At 43.1% G+C, this 21,197-nt stretch overlaps 1 protein-coding gene across 5 annotated transcripts; it reads left to right on the top strand.

Annotated features, from left to right (window-relative positions):
* The first annotated feature begins 716 nt into the window (after positions 1-716).
* On the top strand, positions 717-20,941 carry mgll (monoglyceride lipase). 5 transcript variants are annotated; one of them, XM_058084786.2, is made up of 8 exons: positions 717-884; positions 2,054-2,198; positions 9,824-9,933; positions 11,866-12,002; positions 17,410-17,520; positions 17,782-17,871; positions 18,606-18,821; positions 18,889-20,941. In XM_058084786.2, exons 2-8 carry the CDS (start codon positions 2,071-2,073, stop codon positions 19,018-19,020), a joined length of 924 nt encoding a protein of 307 aa, XP_057940769.2. In that variant the 5' UTR covers positions 717-884; positions 2,054-2,070; the 3' UTR covers positions 19,021-20,941. The 5 variants fall into 5 exon arrangements, with proteins under 5 accessions (XP_057940769.2, XP_057940773.2, XP_078653711.1 ...); XM_058084790.2 differs by lacking the exon at positions 717-884 and adding an exon at positions 938-1,134; XM_078797585.1 differs by lacking the exon at positions 717-884 and adding an exon at positions 4,931-4,970 and having other exon boundaries at positions 1,258-2,198.
* Positions 20,942-21,197: the final 256 nt, after the last annotated feature.

The following is a 21,197-nucleotide window of genomic DNA, read 5'->3' as shown; positions in this document are numbered from 1 at the left end:
TCCACTTCTTCATGGGAGGCGGTTGTAAACAGAACAATCACATGGGCCGACATGTGGGGGATCAGGGCAACTATGACTGTCATTTTACTCTTAGCATATTTCCACAGCCTTTCAGTCAAGCTTCAGCTTCCATGTTCAGCTCCTGTGTTCATTCTAAATTTTGATTTTTGTACTGTTTCAAAACATCATTTTGAAATGTTGGAAAATATAGCTTTATTCATTCATTCATTTTCTACCGCTTATCCTCACAAGGGTGCTGGAGCCTATCCCAGCTGTCTTCGGGCGAGAGGCGGGGGTACACCCTGGACTGGTCGCCAGCCAATCACAGGGCACATATAGACAAACAACCATTCACACTCACATTCATACCTATGGACAATTTGGAGTCGCCAATTAACCTAGCATGTTTTTGGAATGTGGGAGGAAACCGGAGTACCCGGAGAAAACCCACGCATGCACGGGGAGTACATGCAAACTCCACACAGAGATGGCCGAGGGTGGGATTGAACTCGGGTATCCTTGCTGTGATGTCCGCACGCTAACCACTTGACCGCCGTGCAGCCGTAGCTTTAATTAAAAATACATTAATTTAACATGAAAAAATGACATTACTTCACTGGCTTGACATTCCTATTGCTTGTTTAAATAATAGCGTCAGAGAGAGAGAGAGAGGCAACCTAGGTCATTGTGTGTGTGTGTTTGCGTGTGTGTGCGTATGTTAGACCGAGTACTTTAGGTTGATCCCAAAACAGTCACTGGCCTCAGTGTGCCCTTGCTGAGTGCACAGAAAGGAGCATCCACAAGGAGCGGGACAAAAGAGGCGGACCAGGACAAGAGAGGATCCGAAAAGAAGCTTCTACTTCGCCGCAGACTCTCCACCTCAGGTTCGGTCTTGTTTCTATCATCTCCACGTTTTCACAAAACTTATATCCACGTTGCATGTGCGTGCTTTCATCTTGTTGTGGACTTTTATACCATTATGACGACAAGACACAAAAATCACCCCCCCCCCCAGTGCACTTGTTGTGCCGCAATGGTGCCGTGCGCGCATCCTTGCAAGTGCAGACGCTAAAGCAGCCTGCCATCATGTCTTGCACGGTGCGTGGAGGTGGAACATGTCGAACTCCTGCCAAGGTATGATGCGCTTGCTGGGACTGACAGCAAATAAACGAGATCAGTGTACGATTGCGCGTTGTTTTAATCAAGTAAAAATAAAAAAAAAATCGTTTTAAAAAAATACTCGCCATGAGTAGTTCACGGACAACCTGGTTTAGGGAGTACCAATATTAGGGCTTGCATGTAATCCGATCATATTCCAGATAGGAATAGCTTCACTGCGAGCTATTTTTAACCACCACGTTGTTCTCCTACATTGTTGTGTAGTCAGTGTAACACTATGGACGTGTCAATGTATGTCAGTTGACATGCTGCATCATTGGAGCCCTGACACAACACACATATAGACATCCGTGTACTTGTTTATGTTTTTGTATTGGAAATTACCAATACTAATATTTACGCTTTTTGGTTTGTTATGTTTGGGGTAGCTGTATATGAGTGATTAGTGGTGAGACCTGCTGGGGGAGGTTACCAGGATCGATGCTCCTATCGGTAAGGGCATTTGCACTCATGCCCTTAAGCAAGGCACCCACATTAGGTACTGGTTTACTTAATGTTATTAGCAGTGATGCATTACTTGTGTTGTAAATTCGCCTGTGGAGTTGTCATGTCATGCCCAAATCTAAACTTTTTAATGATTTTAGATTAAAATAGCGTTTTTCTTTTTTGTTGCTTGTAGATCATGTGAGGGGGGATGGAGCACATATGGTCTTGTGACGTACGTTAGTCGTTGCAGTGTGTGCGTTAGGATTATGATCAAGGCGAGCCTCCATTTAAAGTGAACACAAGCCTTTTATTTTCGCCTCCACGGAGACCAACTAAAACATCCACGGGGCGATGAACGCCTTGACCGCCGCGACCTGCGTGCTCGCAGCTGGCCTCGGTTGCTTCCTGTACCGCAGCGATGTCTTACTGTGGCTGCTCTCTCCGACAGAGCCCCCCCTTTCCTCCATGCCCGAGCCGGGAGCTTCTCCCCGGCGGAGTCCGCAGGGAGTTCCATACAGCGACCTCCAGCATATCGTCAACGCCGATGGATTGCACCTGTTCTGCCGCTCCTGGGAGCCCACCGGCCCGCCAAGGTTGGTCAGTCAGTGGAGGTTGAAAGAGGAGGGGCGAACGTGTTGCCTTGGTGTCGTCTTGCATAAATGCAACGCTTTGATGTCTTTTTATATGTGCCTTTTATCTCATTTGTGGTGGTGCAGAACACAGGTCACAGTTTGTTTGGAATAATTTGTGCATAATTTGATGTCAACATGGTAAAAAAAAAAGCATCTATCTTATAGTTGTCTTATTTGTAGATTGTAGAAAGGTATATTTCTTCTCTATGTAGAGTATTTGTGTAATTTACCAACATCCTGACAATGATATCTGTATGTATAGCTATCTATCTACCCAATATGATCCAAGATGGAGCTCTTGATTTATACCTATCTTGTCAGGAAGTTGGTATCATTGTATCATACTGTATCATCAATCAACCAATACATAGATCTTATACCAATCCAGTCGCATAGCTAGTAAAAGAATGGTAAGACAACCGTGTAATCATAACATTGGGAAAATATAATTCTCTTTGAAGTTCCAAGACACATTTTACATTTTGCCAACTTTGGAAGCATCTGACAGGCCGGATTCAAACACTCTATGGGTCGGATGTGGCCCCCAGGCCCCAGTTTGCATATACCTGATCTAAACAGACAGCACACCTGTGTAATCATAACATTGGGAAAATAGAATTCTCTTTGACGTTCCTAGACACATTTTACATTTTGCCAACTTTGGAAGCATCTTACAGGCCGGAATCAAACACTATATTGGTCGGATGTGGCCCCCAGGCCCCAGTTTGCCTATCCCTGACCTAAACAGACAGCACACCCGTGTAATTATAACATTGGGAAAATATAATTCTCTTTGACGTTCCTAGACACATTTTACATTTTGCCAACTTTGGAAGCATCTGACAGGCCGGATTCAAACCCTTCATGGGTCGGATGTGGCCCCCAGGCTCCAGTTTGCCTATCCTTGACCTAAACAGACAGCACACCCGTGTAATCATAACATTGGGAAAATAGAATTCTCTTTGACTTTCCAAGACACATTTTACATTTTGCCAACTTTGGAAGCATCTGACAGGCCGGATTCAAACACTCTATGGGTCGGATGTGGCCCCCAGGCCCCAGTTTGCCTATCCCCGGTCTAAACTTGTGCACATGGCTCACACAATGCATTTGACCACACTCAAGAAAACCATGTGACCACCACTTGTAATAGATTAATGTTTCTAATCTGTCAACCCAAATTACTGCAGTTGCCCTTTTTGCCCAAGTGTGCATATGGCTGCTGTGGCAGGAAAAAGGAAACACAGATGTCGTACATAAACTCATGTCATTAAATGCGGTGTGACAGCACAGAAGATATGACAGAATGTGAAGGCCCACAAAACATCTGGAGTCAAGAAGATATGCAGAATCTTTTTTTTTTTTTCCCACCGCCTCAGCACATTGTTGACTCATCAGCTGAAATGATGTCTGGGTAATTACATCATCAAGCATGGTGTTTGCATGTGTGGGTTCATTCTGCTGACGTATAGATAATACACCAATATAACATACAGTACCTACTCTATGTCTTTATGTTGGAGTGCAGATTCTGTAAGCTCAAATAGAAACAATCTGTTCCATTGTTAATTATTGTTATAGAACCATAATTAGCTGGTTTGCATGGGATAATATTGTATTTTTTAATATTAGTTTTAAATAAATGCATATTGATCAAATTTGACTAAATGAAACATTTTCAAGCATAATAATGATTAAATGACCTCATTTATTCATTCATTTTCTACCGCTTATCCTCACGAGGGTTGCGGATGTGCTGGAACTTATCCCAGCTGTCTTGGGGCAAGAGGCGGGGTACACCCTGGACTGGTGGCCAGCCAATCACAGGGCACATATAGACAAACAACCATTCACACTCACATTCATACCTATGGACAATTTGGAGTCACCAATTAACCTAGCATGTTTTTGGAATGTGGGAGGAAACCGGAGTACCCGGAGAAAACTCACACATGTACGGGGAGAACATGCAAACTCCACACAGAGATGGCCAAGGGTGGAATTGAACCCTGGTCTCCTAGCTGTGAGGTCTGCGTGCTAACCACTCAACCGCCGTGCAGCCTGATTAAATGAGCTAAAATACAAATAGTTTAAGGGATGAAAGAATGGTGATGTAAGTGTAACCTACATTGGCCATACCGGACTTGATTGTAGGGGGGGTACTGTTGCGGACCTATTCCAGGTAAAAGTCAACTCTGAATCACCGGCGTCACTTTTTCTGTAATAATATTAAAAAACATATGTAGAAAGTCGTAAACTATTAAAATTTTTTTGATTTCTTAATTCATCACGGTCGTGTCTGGAACCAATTAATCGTGATTAACTATAGTTGTTTATTCTTCGCCCAAAGTCAGCTGAGATAGGGTCCAGCATACCCCTGCGACTAATGAGGTGTTATATCTTGCAAACTAACCAGCAATACAATGAATGTCAATTCCCCCACCCCCCCGTTGGCAGCAAACATTTGATTCCCAGGAAGCTTAAAATAACTAAATGCCTTAGATGCCAATTCACTTTCATGCAAGCATGCAAGTCAAAACTGTTAGATGTCCTTCGTTTATTGCGGTCAATTGTTTCCAGGCCAGTGGTGTATCAATATTGCTGAAAGCAGTAGCCCTGTTTACTTCTGCTTATGCATTCTTTTGTCTCCTTTCTGTGTGTGTGTGTGTGTGTGTTATCCAACACTGCTTTAGAGAGTATATTGATTCTCCCATTGGGCGCTTTAGTCAGCATGTAAGGAAATTCTCAGCTAACCATCAAAGGTTTTAAATACAGAACCGGTTTTTAAACAAAACAGAAGCTATGCAGTCAAATTTCACCCTCAGTTCCACCCTTACCACTTCCAGGTGTGTGAGTGTATTTTGAATATATTTCGATATATTTTTCGAATATATAGAATAATAGGGTTAACTCGCGAATACATGAACCGTAATATGCATTTGTCATTTTTCGACACTGAGATTTCAGTACGGTACAGAGGCGTACCGAGTTCCCATGCCGAAAACATTCATAATGAAGTTAGAGCTGCAATGATTAATCGATTAATTGATAATTCATCATCATCCAATTAATCAACCATTTTGGTAATGAATTATACTGTAAATATGCTGATTTCAGCCTCTCAAATCTTACCAGTTTCTAATTTCCGTAGTCATTCTTCATGTTTCAGGGAAAACCAAAACAGTCACACACATCAGCTTTGACTTTGGAAAAGAGCAATCAACATTCTTGCCTCTGTCTGATATCCTGCAAGGCAAACCACTGCAACCCGCCAAGTGTTATAAAGTCCGGCCCACTACTTGCTTCCACAATCCACAGTTTAATAACCTTGAACATACAAGCTGGCATGTGACACACAACCTAACCTACCCACGCATGATCTTAAAAATACGATTCATGCTGGAAAAACCCTCCAGTGTGGCTGAATTACAACAATTCTGCAAAGATGAGCGAACCCAAATCCCTCCTCAGCACTGTAGAAAACTCATTGTATGTTATCCCAAATGCTTGATTGCAGTTGTTGCACACACGTCTTAATTGTTTCATTATTATCTTCAACACTAAAATTGTAATGAGATGTGCTGGTAAGTGGTTATAGGGTGCAATTTTTAGATCACTGCCATCCGCTAGTTATCCTATACGCTTGATTGCAGTTGTTGCACACACGTCTTGATTGTTTCATTATTATCTTCAACACTAAATTTGTAATGAGATGTGCTGGTAAATGGTGATAGGGTGCAATTTTTAGATCATTGCCACCCGCTAGTTATCCCAAACGCTTGATTGCAGTTGTTGCACACACGTCTTGATTGTTTCATTATTATCTTCAACACTAAAATTGTAATGAGATGTGCTGGTAAGTGGTGATGGGGGGCAATTTTTAGATCCCTGCCATCCGCTACTTATCCCAAACGCTTGATTGCAGTTGTTGCACATGTCTTGATGTGCTGGTAAGTGGTGATAGGGTGCAATTTTTAGATCACTGCCATCCGCTTCTAAATGCGATCCAAGCTGTAAGAGAAACCAACCAGTCAGGGTAATGAATTGTTCTGTCCAACAACAATTAGGGAAATTGGAACTGTCACAGCACATCTAATTGTGTAAACGTCACATACTATATTTGTACTGTTTTGGTGGCAGGCATATATTTTGTTCCGTATCAATGCACACTTGGACTCAAGAGTGTATGCAGGTCAAATACTGACGTGTGTGGAGTGTAAATATTTTTCAGCTGAGTGTAGCAATGGACATGTGCTGAATGTTCAACACACAATGGCAGCACGCTATCAAGATGTACGTATGGGTGCCATGTTTTAACCTACTTTTTTGAAAACATAGTTTTTTTGTTATTTGGCTACATTTTCCCTCTTATGATATGGATTATGTTTAGGATTTTTTTGTGGTGTCTGTAGGAGGGTTATACTTAGCAGGGACAACAAGCAGAAATATGAACACATAATGCTTATTTTACTGTGATGCACCTGGATTCATTTCACATATAAACACTGAAAATTGCCTATTTTCAATCCAAAGCCACTGTTACACTTGGATTTGGGCTGGACCCCAGATGCAGAGGAAGGAGGCGGGTCTGTAGGTAAAATGCAGTCTTTTGGGGGCTAAACAACAAAACGATATAGGTGCAGAGAGGGTTGCCAAGTCTGCTGGTCTCACCACAGTTTTGTATACATGTTGATGCATGCCTTATAGACGTTTTATATATTATGAACATAATCTATGTATAACTACTCTCTAGTTTACAAGTTTAAAGGTTCATTCAAGAATTCTCACAAATTGAAGTATGCTTCAATGTTTTTGTCTCTCGTTGTTTGACTTGTTCACACCTTAAATAGACACGAGTGGTTAAAATCTTGTTAAAGCAGCGTGTCACTTGAAGGACATAACAATAACATAACGAAAAGCTGCTGCATTGATTTCATTCCAACGATACCTCATGAAGACCAGAACAAAAACCATGGTATTATGTTATCATCTTTGAAAAACATACATAAAACCGGTTGAATGAGATAAGTGTTGTAGGTCACCAACCTCTGAAAGGCCTCTTTCACGAGAACCAGGAAGTGGGTCAAAGGTACCAAGCTGGAGGGGGAGGAGCCTGAGCAATGATTGACAGAGCCACTAACAGATGTCCAACTGAGACTTTGAAGTGGTACGTAGTGTGGTCAACAAGTCATATGTGCACGTCTAGCGCGTCTAGCTCATGGTGTGTAAAGGGGTCAATTCTTATGCTGACTGACTGACTGGGGTTAACTTCCTTCCCTGTTTTGAGTTTGTGTTCCCCCCCTGCTTGTTTTACTCTTTAAAGAGTATGGCCTCCACAAGGTGCAGGCCAGTGGATGAAGAAGACAAGATGATTTGTGTTTTTTACAACTGCAGCCGCAGTATTGGGTGAATGTCTCACTTTACTGCAGTATGTTTTCTAAAAATTATTTACTTTTGTGCATGACACTAAGCAGACAAAGATGTGGGTGAGCTTCTCTGTACCTGGGAGACATGAGGGAGGAGTTTGTCAATGTTATGGTGCTAGAAGAAGCCCTAAACAGTTATTGAGGTGATAGATGTGGAGTGAAGCTGCTGCATACTTGTTGTTGATATGTGCACTCGGCCCTGAGGGACCCCACAAGTGACTTAACGGGATTTAGTGGCTCTTTCCGTGAAATCAGTGAAACCATTATGTGTGACATCAGATGTGATCGGACAATAAATACAAAAATGTACATGCCGGTTCAGATGGTTACATTAAATAGTGGTTGCTGGTTGCATTGAAATGTGTCTGACACTCCGAAAAAGCTGCCTTTGAGGTTTTGGTGACGTGTCTGCACTGTGCACCTGCCAGGCAATTTACCACCGTGCAGGGTGCGCTTCGCCTGCGCCAAGAATAGACCAGGTCGGATTTTTGGCGTGCTGAAAATACGGACACCATGCCCATCTCGGCGCAGTCCAGTCTACCAAATTGGCTGTGCTGGACAATGAGTGACAAGGTGACAATGTGTATGATGAGTAACTTCCTGCGTGTATTTTTCTTTTTTTTTGTGCATTCCCAAGTCATCTTCAGGCAGCCTGCAGAATTAGGTTTCAGTCTGTGCTTGTTTGGACTTGCTTTGCATTGAGGAGATGCCAGCGGGTGACCGGTCTCTGTCGTTGTTTTAACAAGGCTTTTTATACACAGTGCTCTTGGGCAATGTAAACATTATCAGACACCAGTGGAGTGGAAAGTCATTGTTCTGGAAACAGGCACTTCTTTCTATAGCGTGTGAATGGGTGTGAAAAATCAGACCACTGTGACATGTTGCTTATCTGCTGTAATCCAACCCAACCAACCTGATAGACCTGACAGGATCATCCGGGTACCAACGCTTGATGGACTGTCGCAGCAGCGGTCAGGTGACCGGTCTGAAGAAGACTGAATATAGCGGTTTAAACATTCATTCATTTTCTACTGCTTATCCTCACGAGGGTCGCGGGGGTGCTGGAGTCTATCCCAGCTGTCTTCGGGCGAGAGGCGGGGTACACCCTGGACTGGTCGCCAGCCAATCACAGGGCACATATAGACAAACAACCATTCACACTCACATTCATACCTATGGACAATTTGGAGTCGCCAATTAACCTAGCATGTTTTTGGAATGTGGGAGGAAACCGAAGTACCAGGAGAAAACCCACGCATGCACGGGGTGAACATGCAAAAGTCCACACAGAGATGGCCGAGGGTGGAATTGAACCCTGGTCTCCTAGCTATGGGGTCTGTTAGCTAACCACTCGACGACCGTGCAGCCCCCAGTTGAAACATGTTAAATAATAACATGTTTATAATAATGTATAATAATAAAAAAACAATGAATATCACAGATTGAATACATATTCATGAATCAGACAAAATGAACTTATTCAAACTATTGTTTTCTAAGAAAAAACAGAATTGTATTTAACTGTATTTGACTCACCATCCATACTGTACATACTTCCTCCCATCAGCACCCCACAACACTTTCACCCTGTTTTGGTGTGTTCCCTTAATGCTGTTGCTGAATGCATTTCAGCTAATTGCTCACTGATTGAGACTCCAAATGTTTTCTTCTCTGCACTTTGGGGTTTTATTTTAGAGTGGAGGAACGTTCAGGCAATTCACAGCTTTTCGGCTCTTTATTATGCACTGGCAAAGTAAGACTTTGAAAAACCTTGTTTCAGAGCTGCTGGAGTTTGCATTAATTAGTGAACTTTTAAAGGGGACCTATTATGCTTTTTCCACTTTTCTAAGCTATAAATGTAGTTAGAATGTTGTATTCTCGTGTTAAACGATGCTAAAGTTTCAGATAATGAGGTTTGTGCATTTGGAATCGAAGTTTGGGATGGCTCAAAACGCTTGGTTTCAAAAGGTGTCATAAAACTGTCTCTTTGTGATGTCACAGAGAGGCTTACCTCCTTATATGGGCATGTCTGTAAGCAGATAAGCACTCTACCCTCCCCAATAATTGCCCATACAGTTGCAATGCTTAATAAGATTATATTCTGTATTTATACGCAACAATTGACCCCATTCTTGAATGTATTTTATTCTCTCCTTTCAGGGCGCTGGTGTTCATCGCCCACGGGGCTGGGGAACACTGTGGTCCCTATGACGAGATTGCAGAGACACTAAAGAAGGAGATGTCCCTGCTGGTCTTTGCACACGACCACGGTGAGCCACTAATTAGTGTACTGTACTGTTCTGTTCATTCTTGCATATATTTACACCTACACTCACACCCAGGCACAAATACACCATGACGAGCCTCCATGACGTGTGCTTACATTCCAGGGAAACACAGCTATCTCCTAGTTGGGTAGGATAGTCCACATTTTTCCCTTGGTCTCATACTTTATAGCAGTGAGTTTAAGCATGTAAGGCGGGCCTAAAAAATTCAGGGGAGGTGCTGCAGCTTGAGAAAAAAAAGAAAAACATAATTTTCCAACATAATACATTCCATGATGTCTGTGGCATGATGCCGTTCACTGGACTAACAATGCTGGCCTTTTTTAGGCCTGTGTGTAGGCCTCCAAATCAAATCCTCAAATTATGCAGACACCCACTGACTATTGCACAATGTGTATTTGGTCCGCTTTAGCACATAGACCAAGCCATGTGCAATGAACTATGACAACATGACAACTAGTTATTATCTCAACTACCCGAGCGCATGAGCACCCGAGCAGTCAATAATAAATCCACAAGGTATAATTACAACCCTCCTACAAGTAGAAATATGCTTACATTTCTACCTCAAACTTTCCATTGACTGTCGGTGTATTTGCATTTGATAATTTTAGCCATCTTTGGCATGGTTGCTCTTAAAAAAACTTTGCTAGTATGAATATTTTTTTTTTGGTCCATAAACGTCACATGACTCCACTTTTTGATTCGTTTGTTCACGAAAGCTCAAACAATAGCATTCATTCATTAATTTTCTACTGCTTGTCCTCACGAGGGTCGCGGGGGGTGCTGGAGCCTATCCCAGCACCCCTTCGGGTGAGAGGCGGGGTACACCCTGGACTGGTCGCCAGCCAATCACAGGGCACATATAGACAAACAACCATTCACACTCACATTCATACCTATGGACAATTTGGAGTCGCCAATTAACCTAGCATGTTTATGGAATGTGGGAGGAAACCGGAGTACCCGGAGAAAACCCACACAGAAATGGGGGTGGAATTGAACTCATGTCTCTTAGCTGTGAGGCCTACATGCTAACCACTCGGTCACCGTGCAGCCTCAAACAATAGCAAATTTGACAGAAAACAACTTTCTGGTGACGTTGCTATGATACTGGAGAAGAATGTCATGTCATTATCATTAACGAATAATGCCCACTCACACTCGGAGAAGAAAATAGTGTTAACCTTTTTATTGAAAGCCTGTCAAACCTAACTTCCCTTTTCTATTTCGCTGTCAAGCAACATCATTTATTAAAGCCTGCAGCATGCACGCGCTACAAAACAAAAGCGCATTTTTCATCGAGGTCTGCGAGTAGAAAATAATGGGTAATCACTGCAGCTGCGGATTGATATTGATTGGTGCGGATTGACGTAAGGAGCGTTGTACGCATTAAAAGCACACAAGATGAAGAAGGTGTCAGATGCATGTGATGAGAATGTGAGCTCACTGGTGTAACTGGATCATGGGTTGCCATGGCAACCGGCATCACCCCTCAGTTTCTTCTGCTGCATGTGCCTCTCTACCATGTATGCATGCACACATACCTTCATACAGGTCCGTGTGCACACTTTTTAGTGCATATGTACCATATAGTATATCGACCCCATTAATTGATGGGTATGTCGATTAATAGTTTTTTGTTTGTTTGTTTTTGGTAATGGCAATCCCTGCAAATAAACAAAGCTCATATGAGACTTTTTCTTCAGAGATGTACAGTCGTCAGTCCTGAATAGCATTGTCCGTTTTCCTTTCAACGTCTGGAAAAATTAGCCTCTTTTCTTTTAAGAGGTGTTTCCTTGCCTCAGTCACCAAAGCTCATGACGAGTCTCGCACATGTGCGTTGACATATGACATCTGGGAATTGGTGCTACAAAAACGATACTGACTTGCCTTGTTTTTTTTTTGCTGCCGCAGTCGGCCACGGTCAGAGTGAAGGAGACAGGATGAACGTCAAGGACTTCCAGGTCTACATCCGAGACTCATTGCAACACATCGACCTGATGAGGTCTCGTCACCCTGACCTGCCTGTATTCATTGTGGGCCATTCCATGGTAAGGGGCATGTTTTTCTACACTTTAGTGGGGTATATCTAAAGCAGGGGTCTCAAACTAGCGGCCCGCGGGCCAAATGCGGCCCGTGAGATGCTAGTTTGAGGCCCCCACTTGATACCAAAGTTTAATGTTGAAATGACAGCTTAAAGCTGTGTGCACACCGGACACAATTAACATGATTTTGCCCCGCCCATACTGTTACCCTACCCTGTTACCCCGCCCTGTTTTGCTTTGGATTAGCAATGAAGCTAAAGGCTTGTGACGCTGGGTACAAATAAATGCAGGAAATGATTTGGAATAAAACGGAAAATACACGTCAAGATAAAGCATCTCATCAAACATGTTAAAGTTATGACGCTGCTCCCAGATGGAACTGAGTACGATGCTAACTTGCTAATTGGGTAAAATTATTAATTTTCATTAATGTTCATGTTAAAGGTTAAATAACTGTTACTACTGTACATTTGAATCTGAAAAAAATAATTTCTCTACCAACTGTATGTGGTTTCTTACGTTTTTCTTAAGTTTTATTATTATTTTACTTATTAATGATTGATTGATTTATTGTCTTTATTCTTAATTTGTTTATTTATTTTTTTATCTTATTTTGTGTATAGAAAAATAAAAATTAAGATATTTGAGAACAGTGGAATGTTTTATCGGATATTTTGGTGTAGAAAACCGGAACCAAAGTACTGAAAAAGTGTAGGGTATAGCAGAAGCAAAAGCATTGAAGATAGTTTTTTTCTTGATTTTTTTCCCAGTTTTTAATAAATGCGTTTTGGTTTTTTTTGAAAACCTGATGCGGCCCGGCTTCACCCAGAACCTAGCTCCGGTGGCCCACAGGTAAATTGATTTTGAGACCCCTGATCTGAAGTATATCCAAGTTTACTCATGACATTGCAACCAGTCTCGCCTCAGTTTTCCGCATTTCAATCCCATTCCTTTGAAACCAAAGTTGACCAGGCCATATTCAAGGCTACTTCATTGTTGCTGTAGTGTTTTAATAACAGGCTTCATATTCTTCCAGCTTCCAACTGTTTGTCTGTGCTCTGTATCCTGTTCCTGTTATCTCAGACTGTTTTGATGTATTTCTTTTCATCAACATGACACACACAATAGAGGACAATGAAAAAACACCTGTGGAGTTCAGCAGAATGTTTGCAGAGATAACGCTGATGGGATTTTTCCTCACACGGCTGCTATTCACTTCAGTTAAGGAACTTCTCATTAAAAGCAGGTGGAGAACCGCACTGTATATGTATTACAGCAAGCAAACATGACTATACATGAGCAAACAAGCGTGGGGTGTCCCAGCTTTGTTGACCGCTTACAGACAAGAGACAAACACAGAGGTTGGTAGTATGACAGAGTAATGCATACAGTAATAGTGGTACAGAACAAATAGTAGCGTATATACAGAGGAACCTAAAAAGCTGAAAGCCACGAGGTTGTGCAAATCCAATGCAGATGTCAGGTCCTTTGCATGAGTTTAATGAGGTGTCATGTTGGTTAAATGGGCTGAAATTAACATCAAACCGTGTTTTATCCACAATGCTGTTTCTTGTGTTTTGATATTCAACCTCAATATACCGGGATATGAGTTTTTGATTCATATCACCCAGCCCTAGTAGCCACTAGAAGAATAAATGGCTGAATACAGTACAATATATTACAGCATTGCTCAGCTGTCAGTACTGAGCCTAAGTAGCAAAGCAGCAATCTACCAGGGGGTGTGCCCCCACTGGTGTGCCCCCACTGGTGTGCCCCCACAGGTGTGCCCCCACTGGTGTGCCCCCACTGGTGTGCCCCCACAGGTGTGCCCCTACAGGTGTGTCCTCACAGGCGTGCCCCACAGGTGTGCCCCCACAGTTGTGCCCCCACAGGTGTGCCCCAACTGGTGTGCCCCCACAGGCGTGCCCCACAGGTGTGCCCCTACAGGTGTGCCCCCACTGGTGTGCCCCTACAGGTGTGCCCCTACAGGTGTGCCCCTACAGGTGTGTCCTCACAGGCGTGCCCCACAGGTGTGCCCCCACAGTTGTGCCCCCACAGGTGTGCCCCAACTGGTGTGCCATTACAGGTGTGACCCCACAGGTGTGCTCCTACTGCTGTGCCCTCATAGGTGTGCCCCCACTGGTGTGCTCCCACTGGTGTGCCCCCACTGGTGTGCCCCCACTGGTGTGGACCCCCACAGTTGTGCCCCCACTGGTATGCCCCTACAGGTGTGCCCCCACAGGTGTGCCCCCACAGGTGGTCCCCCACAGGTGTGCCCCCACAGTTGTGCCCCTACTGGTGTGCCCCCACAGGTGTGCCCCCACTGGTATGCCCCCACAGGTGTGCCCCCACAGGTGTGCCCCCACTGGTGTGCCCCCACTGATGTGCCCCCACTGATGTGCCCCCACAGGTGTTCCCCCACAGGTGTGCCCCCACAGGTGTGCCCCCACTGATGTGCCCCCACTGATGTGCCCCCACAGGTGTTCCCCCACAGGTGTGCCCCCACAGGTGTGCCCCCACTGATGTGCCCCCACAGGTGTGCCCCCACAGGTGTGACCCCACAGGTGTGACCCCACAGGTGTGCTCAATGCCACTGCCTCCTGCCACAATATGGACAGAAAAAGCACAGGAGCAAATGGCAGGAACAAAACAATAGGAAGAGCAGGGAGAACTTGTAAAATGATACCTGTTTTGTGGCTTGTTATTACTAAAAGAACATGCATATTTAAGCAAATTTAAAGCATTCAGAAGACACATTCAAACACATGTAAAAATGGCTCCATCAAGTAGGAATGGCAATTCCCAACTCATTAATCATTCTGATCTTGTCGCCTATTGATCAGCCAGCAAGCAAGGCTTTTCCATGAACCATATTGTGCGTGTGCGTGCATGTGTTTGTGTTTTCAGTGATTGCCAAGATTGGCATGCAAGCAAGCAGACCTGTGAGTGTTTGCTGCCTGCATCTTTACCAAGTGAGAATTTCTGGCGAGAACTACTTAGCTGCTCTTTTCAGTGAGAGAGAGAGAGCAAGCTTGTCACTGGCAGCCCAGCCTGATGAATATTCATACAAGTGACAAAGACTCACATAAACAAAAGTTGCAGCCAATTAGTGTCTAGAAGGAGAGAGCTGGAGATGTTTGCACCTACATAAAACCATAATGGTGTCAATCAACGAGGACTGCCATAGCTCTCCATCTCACCATGGGTGTATCCCTTGTATCCTGTGGCTCTCTTTACATTGCTCCAATTCTCTATAGACCAAGCGCTGCAAAAAAGAAAAAAAAAACACACAGCAGGATGGAAATTCCCACCCACCTCAACAAAAGCCGGATTGTTTTATGATCCTGTTGGCCTCTCAGTCGTTTTCCCACTGCTCATCAGAACCTCTCACCTACTTTGCTTCCCACTCTTATTAGAGAACTTCCTTTCCTGTCTGTCACAGTGGAGGCTCTTATCATCTGGCTGTCTCTTTCAATCACAGTCTTTGTTCCATATTTAACTCCCCAAATGCTATGCTCAGTATGGCTTTTTCTCCTCATTTCATACCGCTCTATGCAAGTATTTCATGTGATATTGAATGAAACACATGCTGGGTTATATGAATAAGTATATGAAAGGCTGTTTATTGAGTGCCAAAAAGTCCAAAGTCCAGTCCCTGAGCCATTTTTAGCCCACGTTGCAGGTGCATACATCACATGCATTGTTTAAATTTCATGGGGGAGGCAATATTGTAAATCCTTGCATGTCAAAATGGCGGAGGAGGGGAGGGGAGTTAAATCCTTAAATCATAGATTGTGTTCTTTGGCTGCTTTTCCACTGCACTTTTTGTTTTTTTTCACTTTTTGGAGAAAATCTGGAACCAGAAGTGAGTCAGATTATGAATTATGAATGATAATACAATACTATGTAGTCGTATCAGTGTTTTCATTTGTGACCTTCATGCGTGAAGTGCCTTGAGGTAAATAAATTGTTGTGATGTGGTGCTTTATAAATAAATCACATTATCATTGTCGAACTTGACCCGAGTTCAATTCCACCCTCGGCCATCTCTGTGTGGAGTTTGCATATTCTCCCCGTGCATGTGTGGGTTTTCCGGTTTCCTCCCACATTCCAAAAACATGCTAGGTTAATTGGCGACTCCAGATTGTCCATAGGTATGAATGTGAGTGTGAATGGTTGTTTGTCTATATGTGCCCTGTGATTGGCTGGCCACCAGTCCAGGGTGTACCCCGCCTCTCGCCTGAAGACAGCTGGGATAGGCTCCAGCATTCCTCGTGACCTTTGTGAGGATAAGCGGTATAAAATGAATGAATGAATGAATAAGCCAAACACGTTTTATGGTTTTATATACAGGCTGTGACTATGTAGTAATAGGCCCATTCCTGACAACATGTAATGCTTACGAGTGTTTTGCGTTATTTTGGTCATTTTAAGAATTACCCGAACTTCTATTCATGTGTCATTGTGGATAATGAGAAAAATCCCCCCCAAAAAAGTGCAGTTTCCTTGAAAAGGGACCTACTGTGGACTTTTCGGACACATAAATGTTGTTATAATGTGGTATTCTGAGTTAAGCAATGCCAAATTGTCAGACAATGAGGTTTGTGCATTTTGAAGTGAGCCCTGAAAGAAGTTTTGGATGCCTCTGCACACTTATATGGCCTGCAGAATGCCTGCACTCAGTAAACGCGAACCTACGTATCCGGAAGTCCTCGGGAGTGCTTGGGCGTGTGACCAATCACAGCACAGTGTTCTTACCTAGCGGAGGGCCCAGGGGTTGAGTAAATTAAACAGACCGTTTGGGACGGAAGTAAGAAGTCCATGGAAACGCTGCAGAAGAAGTACAGAATCTGGAAGATCTAGAAAGCTTTCTGGTCAGTTATAGCGGGTTATAGGGTGTGTAGCTGCTTATAGGGAGTCCGTGGTTTTGCAGGGTTGTAAATTTGTATTCGTGCCGTTCAACTGCCTTGCAAAGTTGATGGTGACTTTGATATGATGGAACTTATTAAGTGATAAAGATCCTCATAGACTTCCTACGGTGGGAGTCAACGGTAAAGACGGTTGAAGGCTTTAAAACAACAGTCAAATATAGGAGATAAACAGAAGGTAAAAGTAAGATTACACCATGAAGAATAGATGAAGGGGGGTATTATTAGGCTCCAGGGCATCCTTAATCACAGTGGTTCTATCTTTTAGTATCACAGTGCAACATCAGTATAAAGGTGGTCTGGAAGCTGCATAAGCCCCTCCACAATGCAATAAGACAACCAAGAAGGCAACACCAGATCCATTTTGCCTTGCTTAAGCTACCGTTAAGTTATCAGTTACCTGTTTTTTTCCTGTACTTTATGATAGTCTGTGACAGTTGAGCTACTGTGGATTTTTTCAGTATAGGGTTTTTTTTTGTACACAGGGTGGAGCAATATCCATCCTTGTTGCCTGCGAGAGACCTACTGATTTTACTGGAGTGGTTCTGATTGCCCCGATGGTCCAAATGAACCCAGACTCAGCCACGCCCTTCAAGGTATGCTTTATTTTCCATTCTCAGTAAGATTCATGTTCATTGTAATCTGTTTTTCACAGTACTGACTATGTTGCTGTCTTATTCAGTTGTGCTAAAATAACATTGTGAGGTGTGAAAAAAACAAACAAACGAGAAACAGGTTAACTCAGGTTAAAAAAAACGTGTTCTCCCAGTCTGCACATCCCTCATGGGCCTGTTAAAAATACTGCAAATGAATTGAATCATTTCTTTGTTGTGTTGTTGTTTATTCGCTGTCTGCAGGTTTTCCTGGCCAAGATTCTGAACCATATGCTGCCTAGCTTGACTCTCGGTTCCATTGAGTCCAAATGGGTCTCACGGGACAAGAAGCAGGTGGGACATAAACAAGACGACAAGCCAGACGAATTGTTGTCTCTTGCAGCAATGACAAGTACACGGACATTGGAACACAATGGATTTGAGAAGGTCTCCTGTGGGTTTGGGGGTCATTTCTGTGTCCTGTGGACCTGTGAACTACAGAAAGGAAGAGACCACCCTGACCCCCGCATGACACAGTGAAGTCCGTCATCCTACTGTAAATGCTCTAATTATAGCTGGACATTTATTTACCTAAACTTCAAAGAGGATGGTGCATTAAAAGAAACGAGGAACTCAGCTCTGTGGGGGAGTGGTTAGCATGGAGGCCACACCCACATCCTAAAGTCCTATTTTATGTTCTTAGTCTTTAGCTTTTAACTCCAGTGTTTCCTCAGGGCGGGGGTCCTCCACACTGGGGGCACGCAGACCTCACAGCTAGGAGACCAGGGTTCAATTCCACCCTCGGCCATCTCTGTGTGGAGTTTGCATGTTCTCCCCGTGCATGCGTGGGTTTTCTCCGGGTACTCCGGTTTCCTCCCACATTCCAAAAACATGCTAGGTTAATTAGCGACTCCAAATTGTCCATAGGTATGAATGTGAGTGTGAATGGTTGTTTGTCTATATGTGCCCTGTGATTGGCTGGCGACCAGTCTGGGGTGTACCCTGCCTCTCGCCCGAAGACAGCTGTGATGGATTATTTTTATAGGAGTAAATAAATAGGTTGACGGAGTCTGTTCATGTCTTTTAAGGTGGAGGCCTACGACACGGACGAACTGAACTTCCACGGTGGGCTCCGCATATCGTTCGGCATGCAGCTGATGGGGGCGGCGGCTCGCATCGAGAGGGCCGTCACATCCGTCAGCTGGCCCTTCCTGCTGCTGCATGGTGACGCCGACAAGCTCTGCGACATCCGAGGCTCCAAGATGATGTTTGAAAAAGCTCCCAGTTCCGACAAGAAACTCAAGGTGGGAACGCTGTTTGTGTGCTTATGGACCGTTTTTTGTTATTCTAACGTGTGTGGTTCCCCGCCAGGTGTACGAAGGCGGCTACCATGCTCTTCACCACGACTTGCCTGATGTTGTGGAGTCCGTACTGAAGGAGGTAACCAGCTGGATTCGAGAGCGCCTTCCCGATACCACATTGCCGTCATCACAAGGCTTGTAGACTTAACAACCATGAAGGAAACTGACCACCACAGCTAAGCTAAAACAATACTAGAACGTTCTCCTCTTTCGGGGAGAATACTCCACTCTGTTTGCCTCTTTATAGCTCATATTTTCTAGTTGTTTCTTACGAATACTTAGTTAACTGAGTTAATCAGCTAGACTGGTTGAAAATGAGTTCACAAGTAAGTTGAAGTTGTAGTATGCTCAGGTTCGTCGTGCAATAATGACGTTTCACATCTCATTCTCCCCAAAATGATGTGAAAGAATGTTTCACCATAACATTAGACACTGCCAGCACACAAATATCATTTGTATTATAATAGCTCTAAATGAAAATGTTACCACTTTCACACAGAGATCCCGCTGCAACAAACGTAACAATAAATCCGCCTGTGCCTTTTACACAGGCAACACAGCCAATCAAAGAGGCCAAAGTTCAAGAGTTGAAAAGTGCTCCCCATTGTGTTCTTTCACCTTTAGGGTCAAACTTTAAGCACAGGCCCATATTTCTTGTGTAAAAAAAATATATATATTGCCCCCATGACTGCTGCGGACAATAGAGTTAGCTAGTTCACACGCTATCAACCTTACTCACGGTGCAGTGGTTAAGTATCTACAGGACAGACTGAGATATGCTAAGTGTTGCATGGAAGATTAGACATCTGTGTGACAGGTGCCCCATTCGCAATGTCACATGTCTTCTATTTCATATACGACTCCATGCCACTCCATGTTTTGTTTTTTTTTTAACACACTGTTGTTGTTTACAGAAAGTGCCATTGCCAGCATAGATGGCATGAGGGCATTTTACTGCACAACATTCGCATTAGGGTGCAGGATGATGGAGGAAAAGGGCAGGAAAGAGAACGAACGATGCACTGGCTGTAACCATGGCAGCACCTTTTATGTTTTTTTTTTCTTTTTAAATGTATTCCAATAATTGTGGAGCATGTGAAACAGCATGCTGTTATTGGGGCCTGATCTGTCCTAAGTTATAAATCTACATTTCTGACTCCCAAAAAGATGCACACATGTCTGATCTCGGTCTGTAATCAGCTACCGTGTCATGTATTTGCTGGTCATCAGCTGTTGCTAAGCAGAATTAGTGGGTCTCAGTTAACTAGGTAGCAGGCGGCAGCATCAAAGAAATCATTGGTCACATATCTAAATGGTCACTTGTTGCTAGGCAGATTTTGTGGGGCACAATGAGCTAGCGAGCAGGCGTAGGTGTATGGCGGTGGTATGGCGGAGTATTAGTGCCACATTGAGATTAATAATAATCTGAGATTTTGACAATGAAGTTGTGAATTTACGAGAACATACGTAAATGTTACAAGAATAAATATGTAAATTTACGATAATAACATCCTAACATAAAGTCCGTACATTCTGAAGAAAAAACTCACATGTATGAAGTCATAAATTTACAACTTTATCCTTTTCAATTTACGTCTTTATTCTCGTTAAAAAAAAAAAAAAACTTGTAAAATTCCGAGAATAAAGTCCAAAATTTCACAGGAATAAAGTTGTAAATTTACGAGAAAAATGTCATCTTTCCTCTTGCTTCAGGCAAGCTTTTATTTATAACGTGGCAGCAAAACGGAGTAGTTGAGCACATTATCATTCTCATAATATCAATACTTTTTTTCTTGTAAATTTATGACTTAATCACGTAATATCAATACTTTTTCCTTGTACATTTCCAACTATATTCTCATAATATTAAGATTTTTTTGTCATAAATTTACGACTTTATTCTCATGTTATGAGTAAATGTACAACTTTATTGTCATAAATTTCTGACTCTCGAAATCTCCGATTTTTTTGTGGCCCTAATACTCAATATACAAAATAATGCATATTTGTATGGTCATTTTTTTAGGCAGCGCTGCAGCAATATGGGATAAAAATGAAGGTTGCATATTGTGAGCCACAATTAATTACCTTTTGCAAGTGGGCAGAGGAACAGAGAAAGAAATTCATGTCACAGTTTGGTATACACACGAGTTGCTAGGCGGAATTCATGTGGTGTCATCATTGGGCCATGCAAGATTACTATTGCAACAACACACCAAAAGTAGAGTAAAAATAATCAATCTCACAACGTTCAATTTGAATATTTACATATTCTATTCAAGTACCAAGAGATGTTTCTTTTTTGGACCACAGCACCAT

This window comes from Doryrhamphus excisus, linkage group LG17 (genome assembly GCF_037039965.1).
Source record: "Doryrhamphus excisus strain RoL-2023G ecotype Guam linkage group LG17, RoL_Dexc_Guam_v1.1, whole genome shotgun sequence".
NCBI classification, from domain to species: domain Eukaryota; kingdom Metazoa; phylum Chordata; class Actinopteri; order Syngnathiformes; family Syngnathidae; genus Doryrhamphus; species Doryrhamphus excisus.
Note: the sequence above shows the minus strand (reverse complement) of the source record. Positions and strands in the feature narration are given on the sequence as shown.